The 16,960-nt window shown below is 36.3% G+C and overlaps 2 protein-coding genes and 1 long non-coding RNA gene across 6 annotated transcripts in view; 1 reads left to right on the top strand and 2 right to left on the bottom strand.

Annotated features, from left to right (window-relative positions):
• The window catches only part of LOC149623650 (fat-like cadherin-related tumor suppressor homolog), a 107,618-nt gene extending 106,214 nt beyond the window's left edge, over window positions 1-1,404 (bottom strand). For 2 of the 3 annotated variants that reach the window (XM_089852820.1, XM_089852819.1), the window contains exon 1: window positions 807-1,401. The gene's annotated coding sequence lies outside the window, so the exon portion shown is untranslated. Of the gene's footprint in view, window positions 1-806 lie in introns of all 3 variants that reach the window. The other variant, XM_089852822.1, reaches the window with a different exon arrangement.
• A 245-nt stretch (window positions 1,405-1,649) lies between these two features.
• XNP (ATRX chromatin remodeler XNP) lies at window positions 1,650-16,922 on the bottom strand. 2 transcript variants are annotated; one of them, XM_089852823.1, is made up of 24 exons: window positions 16,754-16,922; window positions 16,253-16,317; window positions 13,429-16,170; window positions 13,234-13,367; window positions 13,077-13,164; window positions 12,757-13,018; window positions 12,521-12,686; window positions 12,292-12,447; window positions 12,078-12,222; window positions 11,737-11,993; window positions 11,484-11,664; window positions 11,268-11,405; window positions 10,785-11,203; window positions 10,552-10,709; window positions 10,366-10,448; window positions 9,550-9,712; window positions 8,678-8,944; window positions 4,013-4,190; window positions 3,658-3,828; window positions 3,406-3,580; window positions 3,280-3,338; window positions 3,111-3,209; window positions 2,934-3,041; window positions 1,650-2,448 (listed from the first exon to the last, which is right to left on the bottom strand). In XM_089852823.1, exons 2-24 carry the CDS (start codon window positions 16,296-16,298, stop codon window positions 1,822-1,824), a joined length of 6,822 nt encoding a protein of 2,273 aa, XP_089708949.1. In that variant the 5' UTR covers window positions 16,299-16,317; window positions 16,754-16,922; the 3' UTR covers window positions 1,650-1,821. The 2 variants fall into 2 exon arrangements, with proteins under 2 accessions (XP_089708949.1, XP_089708950.1); XM_089852824.1 differs by having other exon boundaries at window positions 16,253-16,304.
• LOC149623649 (uncharacterized) lies at window positions 6,526-6,986 on the top strand. Its single transcript, XR_016374812.1, has 2 exons — window positions 6,526-6,795; window positions 6,874-6,986. It is a non-coding gene; the product is annotated as an uncharacterized LOC149623649 (long non-coding RNA).
• Window positions 16,923-16,960: the final 38 nt, after the last annotated feature.

Below are 16,960 nucleotides of genomic sequence, written 5' to 3'. Positions count from 1 at the left end.
AATAAAATAAAACTCCGTGGTATATAAATTATTTCTGGCTTTTCTTGCCCTCGAGCGAGAAAACCCATAAAATTAATTAAACCAGAACGTGTCACTCAAAAATAGGGTGTTTTTTTAAAGTCTTTTGCATATTCCTAGTAATTTCTTTTACCAAGGTTAACCAACTCCTACGGTTTTTGGACATGGTAAATGTTAAAACCTCCACGTGAAGGTAAAGAGGTCACATTTACGTACTGTCTTATAACTGGGTGTTTTTAGCGACATATCTTTTGAAAATGTCAACGACACCTTATTATTAAATAATAAATGAGCTCTCGCATTTCAAGTCTCGTAAAATTGCCTAATTCTCTAAAAGAAGAAAACAAAAACTGGTCTACTAGAAATTTCTTTTACGCGGAAATCCATGGGTAAATAAACCTCAATTTTTTTTCAGGAAAAAGGCTATGCCTATTCCTTCCCAATGTCGCTTAATTTTCCGGTCCCGAACTTTAGGTAACGCCCAGGCTGAGCTTTTTTTTTTAATATTCTTTCATTGCGTTTCCACAGGCGGTTATTATAAGACTGGGTAATCTACGTTTATAGACTAATCCATTTCTAAAAGCCTATATTAACTTGTAAGTGCGGGAAACTATGCCTACATATCCCGCCAAAAATCCGCGGTTTCAGAAAAGCGCTTTGGGACTGGACAAGAAAAAACCTGTTGGCCTCAAGCAAAATGCCTTATATTGCCAACAATAATTTTTATATTTATTTCGTCTACAGCGCGTGTATTTGCGGTTTAATTTTAAAAATATAATAGTACTCACCCATATCAAATTAATGAAAGCGTACGTTGAAATTTGGCCGATAAAACAGCTGCGTTTTGAGGGCCTCGGAGTCGGAGAACGAGTAGGCGGCTTAGATCCGCGGCGAGTTCTACTTCTGCTTTAGGCCTTGGCTTCGGTCGAAGAATCGTAATAATTCGGCCGTCTTTTCATTTTCAAGTATGTTTTTTTTTCAGGCGTTGAAACACTGGACCGATATTTGAGAACGATTTAAAGACGAGATCTTTCGGGTTAATTTCGATGGAATCTTAAAATTATGTCAGTAAATTTAACGTCACTTTTCCTCGTTACGACCGTGTCAATAGCGAAGCCCACTCCGTTTACTTAGAAGGTTGGCTGGCTGGGCCTCAATATTCACCCCCTCTATATTGTTTGCAAACGACAATCTCCCCTCTCTATCGGGAAAGAAGTTGCCAGAGGTTCGGGCCTCTCGTCGGCGTACAAGAAAATGGGGTAAAGACCGTTCTTCTCCCCAGAAAACTACCAAGACCCGGACGGTAGGGGAAAGTGTAGGGGGAAGCGTGTACCGTCCGCTTCGCTTTCACCCGTTGTTTTCCGCATGCGACCACTCTGATGATCTCTCGGATATGACGCGATTCCCTCTACTAGTAGTCTGCTAAAAAGCATTCGATTTGTTTGAAAATCATAATGCAAGTTGCGCCACCTGTGTTTCACCAAGTTCCTTAGAAATCCTGGCCTGGCTACTAAAACTAAATGGGGCGTCAACACCATCTGTTGGATAAAATATATGGCGCGTAAATTCAACATTAACATCGCGCTCGCCGGCTCGATCTACAACGCCAAGGAATAATCACAAAACCGCAATTATAAATGAAACGTTTAATTAAAAGAGGTTATAAAAAACCCACAACACAAAACTATAGATTTATTTTAATACAATATTAAATAATGCTTGACATAATATTTCACTTTTAAACATTTCCTGAATGATATAAACTTAGGAATTCCCGTTTGTAACTTGGAAAAAAAGAGAAAATTAATCAATTTCGGTTATAACGGGAGCGTTAACGTTTCTCGTTAACGCGATGGGTACGGGTTGATCATCGTCATCTTCAACTTCGGTAATAATAGGTCCCTTGTTTGCCCTCGTTGTCCTTTTCTCCGTTGGTGGTTTCTTAGGACTACTATAGGAAACCCTGTACGATGTCTGACTATTATCAGAAGATGCTGAAGAACTAGCGACATTAATGTTGACGTTTCTCGCCTTTAAATCGTTCAAAAGTTTCGTCACATTATTTAAGCTATTGGCGTTATTTTGAGTTTCCAAGTTTTGTTTGGTGGCGGCCATTTTTTTCTTGATATACGTGTTATTATTGCGCGATTGCGAAAACTGCGCTGATGTACTCGCCTGGGGTCTAGCAAAAAACTGTTGCGCTTGAGCAAATCGTTGCTGCTGTTGCTGCGCGTTGGCAAATCGTTGCTGCTGCTGTTGGGCTTGGGCAAATCTTTGCTGAAATTGCCCTTGTTGGAATTTCTGTTGGAATGCCGCGCGGAGATTTGATTGCATATCGCCCATTTTCATCTGCCAAGCTCTCTGCTGTTGGGCTCGCTGTTGGTTCAGAATCTCTTGCTCCATTCTTTGTTTCATGAATTGACTATTCTCCTAAAAAGAACAATGCAATTGACGAAGAAACATGAATTGTAGCAAAATACTAAAGGCTCTTTCAGACGATCCAACTTTTATGACTCAGCTTGATGGGTCAACTCGAGTTGAATCAACTAGTTGGATCGTGTGAATAGACGCTGGATGAGTTGAGTCACCAAAAAAGTTGGCTAGGAAAAATTGGATCAATGATCCAATTTTTGCTGATTCAACTTTTTAAGTTCATTTCTCCAGCCAATCAAAATGAATTACAAAAAAGCCTTTTTCGCGGGTTATTTTGTAAGTGCCAAGGTAGGTGGCGCTTAAAAAGTTCCATTTGGCGGTAAAAGTTTAGTCGTGTGAATAGGAAGGATTTACTACACTTTTCCCTTCAAAAGTTGGACAAGTTTATACAACTTTTTGACCCATCGAGCTGAGTCAAAAAGTTGGATCGTCTGAAAGAGCCTTAACAGATTCACCTTCATAATATAACCAATGATACTTACTCTCTCTCTTAACATCCTGATATAATTACCAAGTTCATTAATATGAGTATTCAAGACCTGAACTTCTTCCATTAGTTCCTTGGGATATTGTACACCCTGTTGTAGAAACTATGAAACGAAAAACATTTAAGGCACGCGTCGTTAATAAACAATTACTCAATAACAATCAATACTCACGATATTATTCCTCTTATACAATTCCGTTCTTCTCGACGTAGCGGTAGTCAAGTAGTTACACAAAATTTGGATTATATTACTTTCCAATAGCTTGGGATACTATAGAAAGTACAAGAATATTGCGTAATTTGAGTACAATTAAAAAACAACATCTACAATTACTTCGTACCTTGATTTTTATACTGTTGTAAAGATCCTGAGGTGGATGGACTTTGTAAGCGGCTCCATCTGAAAACAGAATTAATATTTTAAAGATGAAAACTATAAATAAATATATCATGCTGTGTGATCTTACATTCATTTGTGATTTGATTGATGCCTTCTCTTTCATTTTCATATTCAGTCCAAGCAGCTTTCCTTTCTTCTTCGGTCAAATCTTCTCCGGCAAGATTCTGCAGAAGGGAGTCGTGCTCGTGGTAGCTGACAATCCAGTTTTTATGTCGGATAAGCATGTCCGCCAGTAACCTATCCTATAGTTTGTTAAAAGTCACGTATTAAGTAACTGCGAATAAGTAAGTAAGGTTAACCTTCAGCAAGAATAATATACCTTTGGTAAAAGTGGCGTTGGTCGTTTTGTCGTACTATCTGGTGTGAAGGAATATAGTTCGGCTAAATCGGCAGCGTTAAAATGACGTTCTATTTGCTGTTCGTCGACAACTCTGCATGATAATGACTGTTTCGTAACTTGTCTGTCATAAATTTTTTCCTCCATGGTACCCTTAAATTAAAACAAACGTATAAAGTATGTGAAATGCACTTGATTTACAAGACGCATTTTTATGGGCGCTGATATGATAATATCAGTGAACAGTCTTTGCCTTTGTTAGTGGCTGACGTCCCTACAGGTGCTCGCCCTCCAACTCTACAAAAAGGTCCCGTACATCCATAACAAAAACCCTTACCTGTGCTAGAAATCTGTAGATATATACGGGTTTTACTTGGCCAAATCGATAAACACGAAAAATAGCCTGAACATCGTGAGTTGGATTCCACGAAGCATCCATGATAATGACACGATTGGCTCCAATAAGATTTGTTCCGAGAGAACCCGCTTTTGTAGAGATGAGAAATAGTCTTGCTCTACAAAATATAAATTCATGAAAATTTATTTGAATTAGCTAAATTTTGTGTGATAAATCCAGTTCAAGGTTAATTAGCTAAAGGTTTTTTTCACCAACTAAAATAGAGAATATTCTTACTACCAACATGTGTTTCATATTAACGATCCTTGACGCGAATTCTATTTTTGTGCCCTTCACCTTATTAACATACATATGTTATAAACATACGATAAATATACGAAGTAAGGAAACACCTCAACATTTACTTAATTCTACGCGACGATATACCACGTACAAAAATTACAAATGTCTGTTTCGTTAAGTCCAAAAACAAATCTTAAGTGGCCAGACTATGCTTTCATCACGTTCGTTTTAGCACTGTGCGTTGCAATTTCTCTATACTTCAAACGAAAGAATACAACAAAGTCCCAGGATGTTCACGGAGGTGGTAAATTATCAGAGTTTCTATTAGCTACTAGGTCTTTATCCGTTCTACCGGTTGCACTTTCAATCTCCGCTACTATTATATCACCAATTTCATTAACGGCATTAACGGCTGATTTTTATACGTATGGAGTTCAATACGGCGTAGTATTTATAAGCGTAACGTTTGGTATGATCATCGTTGCTTTATTTGTGGTACCACTTTATAGGAAATTTCGCAGTATAAGCGTATTTCAGGTAATGGTGTTGGTGGATTCAATCCCACAATGTTGCGGTACAAAATTCTCCAATAATTATTATTGCAGTTACTCGAAGAACGTTTCGATGGTTGCATTCGCCGAATTTTTTCTCTCATATTTATTCTCAATAAAGTAGGTTTGACGAAACACTTTTATTTTGGTTTCAATATCACGCAACTTTTGTCGATAGTTATGTACAATGGCCTTGGTGTTATATCTACCAGTCATTTCTTTAACAACCCTTACACCATTTAACACTCAAATAATTACATTCGTCTTGGGGTTTATATGTACCTGTTATAGTTCTGTGGTAAGTCCAATATTAGAATTTTTAAAGTGACCAGTTCCACGAAAGTTTTTAATGACGAAAACATTAGGGAGGTTTTCGGACAGTTGTATGGACTGACGCGATTCAATTGGTTCTCATTATGGTCGCAACTAGTATGGTTATTATACAGGGAACTATAAAAATTGGAAGTATGGGGGATGTTTGGAAAAATTCCATGGAAAATGGATTCCTTACTGCTATATCGTACGTGTAAAAATACTTAACCAAGATGTTAAGTCTAACGATTTATTTAGTTTGTCTGAAGGAGAAGGTATTCGATGCTCAATATGGGCCATGATCGCCCATGGTCTAGTGTTTTCAGCAGACTGCTTTCTTATAAATCAAGCTACAATGCAAAGAGTTTTGGCTGTGAAATCTAACGTAGCTGCTAGATTGTAAGATATAAAGCCTTCAGGACCTAATCAATACTCTCTAATAAAATTTTGCGTTATCATTTTCAACATAAAGTTCAGTGATTTTGGCTGCCTTTTTCATTTCTCTGAATTCTATCGCGATCGTTTTAATTGGGGCAATTCTTTACATATTATACGGTCAATGCGACCCAGTGACTTTTACCAAATACACGGGGGTTTCCAGAATTGACCAGGTAAGTTTTGGCCCGGCTCATAGTCCACCAATGATTGAATAAATAATAAATTTTCAGATGTTTGTTTACGCAATTGGGAACTTGTTCTTCGATTACCCTATTCTGAAAGGCGTGGCCATTTCGGGAATCATAAGCGCTTCACTGAGCACTTTTTCTTCGTACATAAACGCGTTTGCCGCGCTGGCTTTAGAAGATTTCATAAAACCAATGTTTCCGAATTTTACGCGAAGCGATAGTGTTTCGGTCAAGATATGCATGGGATTAAGTAACGCAATTTGTTATAAAGAATACTTGGGCAATTGAAAATTGGGCCATTTTTTTACGCAATAGGCTTCGCGTTTGGTGCATTGGCAACATTTGCCAGTCTACTAATGCCCTTAATGGGAAACGTTGTTAAAGCGTTTTCCATTATAGGAGGAGTCCTTCGTGGACCACTTAGTGGAATCGCGATCTTAGTATTGTTTTATAAAAAACTCACGAAAAAGGTATTAAACAAAACAAAAATGAAGCAGCAGGGTATCTCAATTAACACGTGTTGTGTTTTAGGCGTGTTTTTTTGGCATGATAACTTCAATGCTACTTGTGTCTTGGCTAATTATTGGTCACGAGATATATGCAAAAAAATCTAAAGAAGCAACATTGATACACTCGAGAGACGACTGCGATTCCGAATACTTAATCACTAGTCCTAACGTGAATATAACAATAGCTGTTGAAGATAATCAAAGGTCTAAAATCTATTTAAATTCAGTCCTTTATACTAAAGAAACTTTATTTTGCTTTCTGTTTCAGCCTAGTTATGTCTCTATATAAAATTTCTTACATGTGGTATACTAGTATTGGTTTTACGGCCGCGCTTATCATGGGTGTAATATTCTCAGAAATTTCAAACTCATTTCAAAGTAACGTCAACTTCAGTGAAATTCAAATTTAGGTTGCTTTAAAGTTTAAACATTGCATTTCAATTTTCAGGGAGAAAAAAGGTCTATCTTCAAGTCAAAAACGGGTAAATATATATTTTAGACCAAAATAGATGTATTATTGCAGCATTATAATGCCGTACACTGTCCTATCTAACATATAGCGTAGAAGATGCAAAGGAACGAGCGTCAGATACTGTAGAGTTACCAATATTAAGAGCGTAATTTTATTTGTAAATTTTGCTTCACTGAAATAAACTTCCCACATGCTGACGGATTCATTGCGTATTTAAAAATCTCAACAAATTTTTTGATGATACCGATATATGTAATTTGAAAGGGTACCTACTGACTTTTTTCAAAATATTTATAGCTTAAACACGAACCGATATATCATGAAAACAGCGATAATATTGAACAGAACAACACCGACGTCGGATGCGTTATTGCTAGGGGTTTGCGTGTATCTCGGTCAGGGCTCCCAGCCAATAACCACAAAAAAATATAGGTATTATAGGTTCAAAATTGTAAATTTATAGGTTTTTTATAGGTTAAAAATTATAAATTTATAGGTTTTTTATAGGTTAAAAATTATAAATTTATAGGTGTTTTATATGTTCAAAATTATTAATGTATATATAGGTATTATAGGTCTGAAAGGCCAAAATTATAGGATATTTCTAGGTCCAAAAATGATCAATTTATAGCTTCAAACATATGTTATGTAAATTTTATAGTTTAAAATTACGAATTATTGGAGTTTTACAGGAAGTATATTATATTCAAGAGTAGACTAGAACTTTTATTACGATTTTCCCTGACATGTTTAGGTCCAATTAAACAATTGCGTTTAAATCGCCTTTTTGAATATTTAACCTAAAACATTGCGGAGCGAGCGAAGCGAGCTCCTCGATTTTTGTGTCTGGTCAAACGTGACCTCCCTAAAACGGCGTTTAAAACGTCACCTCCCGAGAAAAATAATCAAAAATTTTGGATTGTTTTTGAACTTTCGCAGTGTTTATTAACCAACATATCCAAAATATAGGTATTATAGGATAAATTTACGAATTATAGGTTTTTATAGGACCATCTCGGAATTATAGGTATTTATAGGTATTATAGGTACTCTGGGAGCCCTGCTCGGTATAGAGAGTAATTTCTTTCTCATATATGGTATCATCATAACCCTTTATCTCTTACCTTAGTGATATCCCCATCCCGAGGGGCAAATAGTATCCTCTATTACAATGTTGCCGAAATTACTCTATTGGTCATTTTCAAACTATTCAATAACTACTAGGGTAGTAAAAATACTCCCCCAATTACCCCGCCCTGATACTCGAAAACAATATTCTTTCTTGCCCGAACACCCGACAAAAATTCGGGTAACCGCCCCGATACCCGAAAACAATCATTATGATTATCCAAATACCCGACAAAAATTCGGGTACCCGCCCCATAGCCGAACACCCGACAAAAATTTGGGTACTCGTCCAGGTATCCGAAAACAATCATTTTGATTACCCAAATACCCGACAAAAATTCGGGTACCCGCCCCATAGCCGAACACCCGACAGAAATTTGGGTACTCGTCCAGGTATCCGAAAACAATACTTTTGATTACCCAAATACCCGTCAAAAATTCGGGTACCCGCCCCATAGCCGAACACCCGACAAAAATTTGGGTACTCGTCCAGGTATCCGAAAACAATACTTTTGATTACCCAAATATCCGACAAAAATTCGGGTACCCGTCCTGGTACCAGAAAATAATTTTTAATACCCGAACACCCGACAAATTTTCGGGTACCCGTCCCGAGAACAATATTATTGATTACCCGAATCCGATTCGAAATTGAAATTTAAAAGTGATACCTACCTTTTTCAAAATATTGGATAACATAAACAGCGACGTCGGACATGTTATTACCCATCACCATATAATAAAAAAAAATACAAGTCCATTACCTTTCGTTTGAACTGTCATTGAAAATCTCAATCCACTTTTTTCGAAGATCTGCCGAGGTTGAACCATCCATTCGAAAATAGTCCAAGCCAACTGCCCATGACTTTATAGCATCCGTGGCGTTTTTACTAACCGAGGGATTCTCTTGGGAACCAACTAATGCCATGCTTTCCTCTTCAATTATACTATCTTGTTGCATTTTGGTATCTTCCGCTGACAAGAGCTCTTCAATAAGATTCAAGGTTAACAGACTTTGACTGAAAATCAATCTGAGAAAAGAAAAGAAAAGAAAACAACAACAACAAAGTTTCAATTTCATTAAAAAATGTAACGAGACACGCTTCGATAAATTTAAATTCCTTATAGGAAAAATAGGAATTTTTTCCCGGAATTATAGGATTTTATAGGAGAAAAAATCACGTGTTTTTATAGGAAAATATAGGACTAAAAATGCAGCTCTAATATAATACAATTTTGGGCTTAAACGATGTGGAAAAATCCCAAAAAGTAAAATAAAAAATAACAAATTGGATTTTACTTTGAAAACTCAGAAGAACTTAATAAAAATATAACATAATATAATATATAAAAAATCCTAAGCGAGCTCCACAATTTCGGTCTCCATTCAAATGTGATCTCGATAAAAAAAAAAAGAAGCTAAATTTTGATAAATTTGATGCTAAACTATACGAAAACTTCGACCAAGTCAAAAATATAGGATATTATAGGACCTTTCATGAAATTATAGGATAATATAGGACAGGTTCAAAAATATAGGAATTTATAGGAATTATAGGACCGGTACGGGCTCCCTGCGATAATCATAATTATTAATTTTCAGTATTGAGTAATTAGTAATTATTAATTAACTTACACTTTATCACCAATTGCGGAGCATTCCTTGAGGATGTCAAATAAAATAAGCATCTTTCCACTGATCTCCATCTTATTAATATCTTCTTCCGGAACAATTTTTTGCCACCACAATTCTTCCTTAACAGGTTCAACTTCAACTTCCTTAGTTTTGGCAGTTCCATCTTTAAAAATTATAAAGATTATTTAATAAAATAGTCCCATAATTTAACAGCATCCGATGATTTCATTTTCAAAAACGATTTTCTACGAGCGCGTGGAGTATATAAGCCTCAAACAATCGCGAAATTTAACTATATGACGCAGAGGTGTGCGAGTACTCGTTAAGTTCGAGTACTCGGTTCGAGTATCGAGCCAAGTACTCGACTCGATACTCGATAACAACACATTGAGATACTCGAGAAAGATTCGAGTAGCTTTTTAACATCTTAAATACTCGAATCCGAGGCTTATAACTATAGCAGACGATTAGCTCATGAGCATTTATTTTGAAAATCAATTGTTCAATGTTTAATTGATCACTAACAATCTTTTTGAACTAGTTCGATATTAGATAATTGAACATCTTCGTTATTTTCAAGAAATTTACAAAATTGCTACTCGACAAGTCAATATTTGAGACTCGACAATTACTCGAAAGAACCAAAATTTGACCAATCTAAATACTCGATACTCGAAAGTATTTTTGAGACTCGGCTCGATACTCGATAAGAAATTAGTTTCGATACTTGGACTCGGCTCGAAACCAAAAAAACGGGACTCGCACACCACTGATATGACGGCCTTACAATTGTAACGAACAGCAAAATCAACTCACTTCTTCTTCTAGTGGTCCATTTTGAAATCACTTCATCACCTGATGATTTTACTGACTCTACACTCGAATCTTCGGAACCAGATCTACATTAATTATCAACCAGAGTAATTAATAAGGGATAGCCAGGTAAGAGTTAAAACAAAAACACAATTTTTAGTTTTTTACATTTTAAAATTAATTTCTTACGTATTTTTTGGTTTCTGCTTGCTTGTACCAGGCTTTGGATCATCCAAAATTTGTACATTATCATCGGTTGAGGCGGACGGGTCACTTCGATCATCTATGAAAGATCCCATAGAAGATTCATCATCGCAATCTTCATCATTTAATTCCGCCTTCCACGCCTTTAGAACATAAAGAAACGTAAGTCGTTAAGTTGGTCACCATAGAACATGGTCAATAAATGATTGTTTCCGTACCTTCTCATCAACTTTCTTTTGGTTCATCTTCATCAGAAGAGGATGAGTCCAAATTAATCTTAGAATGGCAAAGTCCTTGAAAAGTTGAGTCCCATTGGCTTCGATTCTTCCGTTTGATTTGTTCATGGCGTAAAATTCCATGTATTGTTTGTACAAAGCGATTTGTTTTTCCGACAGTTTGATGCTAAGAACGTATTCGCACTTTGGTGGCAGGAATTTGGCAACGTGGCTGTAATCGCATCTTTGAACGCATCCTTCTAATAACTTGTGAAGGATGTGAACTCTCTTCTTCATAAGTTTAACGTCTTGCGGAGTTGAATCCGCGCACTGTCCATTGTTAATTGGATTAACAAATCTATTTCGAAATTCCTTCTCCGTTCCAATTAAATGGGGTTTGACAAAATGAACCATAGTGTGATCTGAAACGAGTGGGTGATTAGTAAATGAAGATGCAATTCGTGGTTCTTTGAACAATAAACTCACATTCTTTCAAATTGTTCTGTAAAGGCGTTCCCGTCAAAACAATTCGCCTACCAGTTCTTATCAAGTCCATAGCTTTGGCAATGGCTGAAGACGAATTCTTCAAAATGTGTCCTTCATCGCAGACAACAATGTCGGCTCCTGTAAAGTTAAGAAAAAAATAATTTAAACGTGTCATCGGGATTAAGCTATGATAAGAATAGAAAACTAATAACATACCGGGATCTACAAGACACTGTAAATAAATCTCTTTAACTTTTTTCGGTATTCTGCTTCTTGACTTGCCAGTCAAGTTTCGAAAAGCATCGTAACTAAGAATCATGGCACCACCCTTCTTATACCATCTCTCTAATAAATCGGCTCTGTCCCAGTGAGTTTTAACAGACGCCATTTGAAACACCTTCAAAGAAAAAAAAAAAAAATTGTTCAGTTATACCTTTTCATTTTTCCAAGTATGATCTATCACACTTACATTTATTTTTAGATCAGTGTGTTTCAACCAGTATTTGAACTCGTGAGCCCAGTTCAAAATGGTGTTGTAAGGACAAACAATCAAGGCTTTCTTAATTTTCTTATTGATGTTCGAATTTGTCAAAAGGGTTGCGAGGAAGGCAATGACTTGTAAAGTTTTTCCTAGACCCATACAATGGGCCAAAACACATCCCGATCCCTTGTCATCCTTTAACTGTTCAAGTGACTCAATAACGCATTCCCACATAAACTTAACACCTTTTTGGAAAGTACTTAGTAGTTAAAATCACACACTCTCGCGCAATGTTTTTCACATCAATATGAAAATGAAGGTTAACTTACCATTAACTTGATGGGGTTTCAATTTCTCAACAAGATCCTGAGGAATTTCAACAAGTTCTTGTTTACTCTCTTTATGAACTTCTAGAACTAGTTTTCTGGTGACTAAATCACCGTTTTCAACTGTTCCTTCTGTTATGGTATTGTACTACAATAAAAAAAACAAAACAAAATTGAACAATTCTAATAAGTCCTAGTAACATAGATGTACACTTACATATTTCTGCCGATCTTGAACTCTCTTTCTTCGTTCTTTTTCAGCCATAGCGGCTCGTTTCGTCGCTTTATCCAAATTTTCTTCACCAATCACCTTTTTGATGTTCTTTCTACCTTTACCTCCGGGAGTTCCGGGTGTGTTTCCTTCGGCATTCACCTTAATTACATACGTGATTATCAATTAAGTATTTATAAGTAAGGAGGTAATATGAAATGAAAGGGGTTCTTACTTCCTTTACATCATCGTCACTATCGGATGAATTTGAAATCTTCTTAATCCTTCTTCTTTTTTTCGCTGGTGCCTTTTTGGCTTTTTCTTTTTCAGAATCGAGAGATGACAAAGAGGTTGACTCTGATCCCGACGAATCAGAATTCAAAACAACTCTCCTTTTTCGTCTAAAATCAAAATATAATAATATATTAAAGAAAGTCAAGGCAAAGACAAGACATTGAAGCGTATACTTACAATTTTCTGCTGGCGACTTTTTCTTTGTTACTACTGGATCTAGTGCTTCTTTTGCTGGCATTAGATGATTCATCAACTGACAACCCCAGGAATTTGTCATATTTAGGCCTTTTTTTCTTGACCACAAAATCATCGGAGCTTTCAGAGTTAACATTGCCACTTTTGTATTGTTCGCTTCCGGAAGAAGCTTTTCTTTTGACATTTTTCGTCTTGGTGGGTTTCTTTTCTTTGACTTTCCCAGAATCCAATGATGACATTGAATCTTCAAAAACAAAAAGATTACGCGATTGGTCATTAAAAAAATTAAGCTTGATCGTTACCATTAGAATTGCTATCAGAATCATCATTCAATAGGTCTTTCAGAGCTTTTGAATTACGGTTTTCTTTGTCTTCGGCACTATCCAGCAACTAGAGAAAGAAAGAAAAAAAAACATTACAAAAACGAATTCTTTGATTACAAATTATTATTTTTCCTACTTTGAACTTGGAATTTGTTTCCGAACAGACATCAGATTTAACATCATCATTGTCACTCTCTGACCCAGATTCGGAAGATATTAATTTCTTCTTAGATTTGGGTGAAGCTTGAGTCCTTTTACGTAATACTTTATCTGCAAAGCATTTTGAATGTAAAATAACAGGGCGTATTGTACGGTCGCGCGTTTCACTAACCTGAACTACGTTTATTGGGGGTATTTTTACGCGCATTTGGACTCGGAAGCTCAGCCAATCGAGCTATTTTTCTATCCAGTAAATTATCGTCATCATCAGAGTCTATTCCGTGTAGTATGGCCTTACTGACAGACTTGATTTCACCATTCAAGTACTTATTTATTAGGTTTTCTGGTAATTTCTTTAAAACAACTTCAGCCTGACTCTTTATTTTCCTATCAGTTTGCATTAGTTTTTCGAAATCCAATTCTTTACGTTCCTCCTTTACTACTTCTTTTTTAACCCGAACTGCCTTGTCCGATTGGTCAGATACACCCGACGCGTTACTCTTTGGTTTAACATTCTTCTTACGATGTTTCTCAATTATAAGATCAATGTCCTCGTCACTCGATTGAGCGACTTTACTTCGAGTTTGGCGTGTCTTTCTTTTTGGTTTCTTTGATGAACTATCACTGTCATCGGATGACAATAGTCCTTTCAAGAGTTCTTCTTTGGCAGCTTCGTTTTTATCCAATTTTTTGTCACTTCCTTCCGCGGCTGACGCGTTTTCTTTATCATCGGGAGAGATTATTTTTGTCGATTCTAAGATGTCGGGAATGCTATTCGCGGATCCAGTCTTGTCTTCATTATCTTTATCACCAGTTACAATTGGTGAAATTGGTGACAATGACGAATCTTTTTGTTTCGAAAACCTCGCGTCATTGTTTTTCTTTTTAGAAATGGGCTTGTTTTGGGATAATTTTTTGGGTGACTCCAAATCAGTCGATTCAACAACCTCAGTATGGTTTTCATCAGAATCCGATAAGAATAATTTGCCAACATTAACTTTTGGAACAACAACTGAACATTTTTTTATTTCTTCATAACCACTCAAAATATCAGTAGATAATGAAGTGACACACTCGGTAATTTTTGATTTCAGAGCACCGTTACTCTCTGCATTTTTTGATTCCTTATCTTCCTCATCAGAAGATGATGAAAGAAAAAGTTTCGTTAAGGTATCAGAAGAATTTCCAGTTAGGTATCCCGTTTGATCTGGTGTAACATGAGGAATTTTAACCAAGCTAGAGGAAGTTTTGACACGATCTTCAGCATCACTATCAGTAATTTTCGCGCTTTTTACTGGAGTGTTGTCAACTGATTTGATTTCATTTAAAGCAACCGGTGAAGCGACAGATTTGACAGGAGAACTTTCGTCACTTTTCTTCGAATTTGGGCTTCCATGTTTCTTTCTGTATGTTGACGAGAGTCTTTCTCGTCTGTTTTGTTTCACCTTTTCTAAGTTAATCTTCATTTCATCATCACTAGCTGTTTTGTCTTTAGTATTACTACTGTCCTTAGTCTTGTCGCCATCTTCGGACTTACTGTCGCTACTATCACTATCAATGATGGCGTTACCACTTGCTGGAGATTGAAATATATTTTCGCTGATATTTCCATCACCTTCAGCATTAAGATTACCAGAATCTACACTCTTATTTTCAGCAGATTCTTTGTTCTCAGTGATATCTTGTCCAGATTTTTCCTTAACGGTATGGTCATCTTCATTCAAATCTACAGTCTTATTCAAATCCACAGTCTTATTCAAATCCACAGTCTTATCTATATCTTCGTCACTCTCACTGTCGATTATGGCCTTACTTTTGATGGCGCGTTTAAGACTCTTTGCAGATTTTTCCTTAATGGTATGGTTATCTTCCATCAAATCCACAGTCTTATCCATTTCTTCGTCAACTTCGCTGTCAATTATGGCCTTACTATCTCCAGATTTTTCCTTAGTGGTGGTGTGGTTATCATCATTCAGATCCGGAGACTTATCCATATTTTGATCACTTTCACTCTTGCTGGTGCAAGTAAGACTCTTTCCGGATTTTTCCTTAGTGATATTGCTATCTTCATTCAGATCCAGAGTCTTTTCCATAGTTTCCTCACTTTCGCTATCAATTAAGGCCTTACTCTTGCCAGTGCGAGTAAGATTCTTTTCAGATTTTTCCTTAGTGATATTGCTATCTTCATTCATATCCAGAGTCTTTTCCATGGTTTCCTCACTTTCACTGTCAATTAAGGCCTTACTCTTGCCAGTGCGAGTAAGATTCTTTTCAGATTTTTCCTTAGTGATATTGCTATCTTCATTCATATCCAGAGTCTTTTCCATGGTTTCCTCACTTTCACTGTCAATTAAGGCCTTACTCTTGCCAGTGCGAGTGAGACTCTTTTCTGACTTTTCCTTAGTGGCATGGTTCTCTTCATTCATATCCAGAGTCTTATCTACATTTTCCTCACTTTCGCTATCAATTAAGGCCTTATTCTTCTTGGTGCGAATACGACTACTTTTAATGTCACAATCACTTCCTTCATCAGATTTCGCCTTGTTCTCATCAACCATGTTAAATATATCAACAGAATCGTCCAAAACTGAGCCATTAATTGTGGCATCAAACGTTTTACTCGATTGGTCAAAGGAAATTTCGGATAAGTCCACTTTACTAATTGAACAGTGCTGGTCACTATCAGTTTTAAGAGACTCTAACAAGTTAGTGCATTCTACAATATGCTGACTAAGATAATCCTGAAACTTCAAACTACATCTATCGACTCTTTTCGGAACATTTTGATGTTTCTTGAGCTTAGCTTTCAATTTGCAAATAGTGCGCTTATCAATCTCTAGTTGGTTTATGATTTTTGAAAAATGCGATTTTAACCAACATGGTTTTCCATCACTATCCGGTAAGTCGCTGGCGTCTATTTTGTGATAGATGGTAGATTTTCCTTCAAATTAGCATTACAAAACAAAATAGTGCTATGTAAACAAAAAATTACAAACCATTTAACTGTGACACTGGAAACTTTGAACTGTCCTCGTCCTCCATTGTTTTCTTAAAACCAAAACTAAATTTTAAACAGAATACAGATGAATCATGGTTATTTTTTATCCATGATTCTGATAAAACGTTTCCAGTTCCAGTAAGAACAAAAGCGTATACATGGTTTCTATACGCTTTTGGTAAGAACCACTGAACCCGTATAAAGGTCAAAACCTGAATAAACTATGACTATGTCAATGAGGATGTATGAGCTTGAGCTACGCGAGTACCATTGTAAGGTTCGAGAATGAAACTTACTTAATTTAAAAACTTAAGTTCATTAATATTATTTTATAATTTACAATGGGTAAAAAATTATTTTCAAACTTAATTCAATTAAAAGTACATTACTATACCTTCGCGGATCAAAAAATATTTCCCGCTCAACCTAAGCCTAGGCCTAACTACTTAATCGTTGTTAAAAACAATATGAAGTGCAAGTGCAATACAGAATTCCTTACCTTGATAGTGAAGGTCAATTACGCTGATATCAAACCACTTTTTAAATATAAGCAATGAAATTAAATTGATTTTCAATTCAATATTAAAACAGCAGACCGCAACATGAACATTAACGAAACAATCCACGACTGTTCATCCTGTCAACATTGAACCTCACGGACGACAAAAAAACTGATTCAGTGTTGCCAGACGTCAACCATGCTCCA

Source organism: Phalangium opilio, unplaced genomic scaffold, assembly GCF_054372755.1.
Source record: "Phalangium opilio isolate 3A_F unplaced genomic scaffold, DU_Popi_V2 ptg000113l_1, whole genome shotgun sequence".
Taxonomy (NCBI): Eukaryota; Metazoa; Arthropoda; class Arachnida; order Opiliones; family Phalangiidae; genus Phalangium; species Phalangium opilio.
Note: the sequence above shows the minus strand (reverse complement) of the source record. Positions and strands in the feature narration are given on the sequence as shown.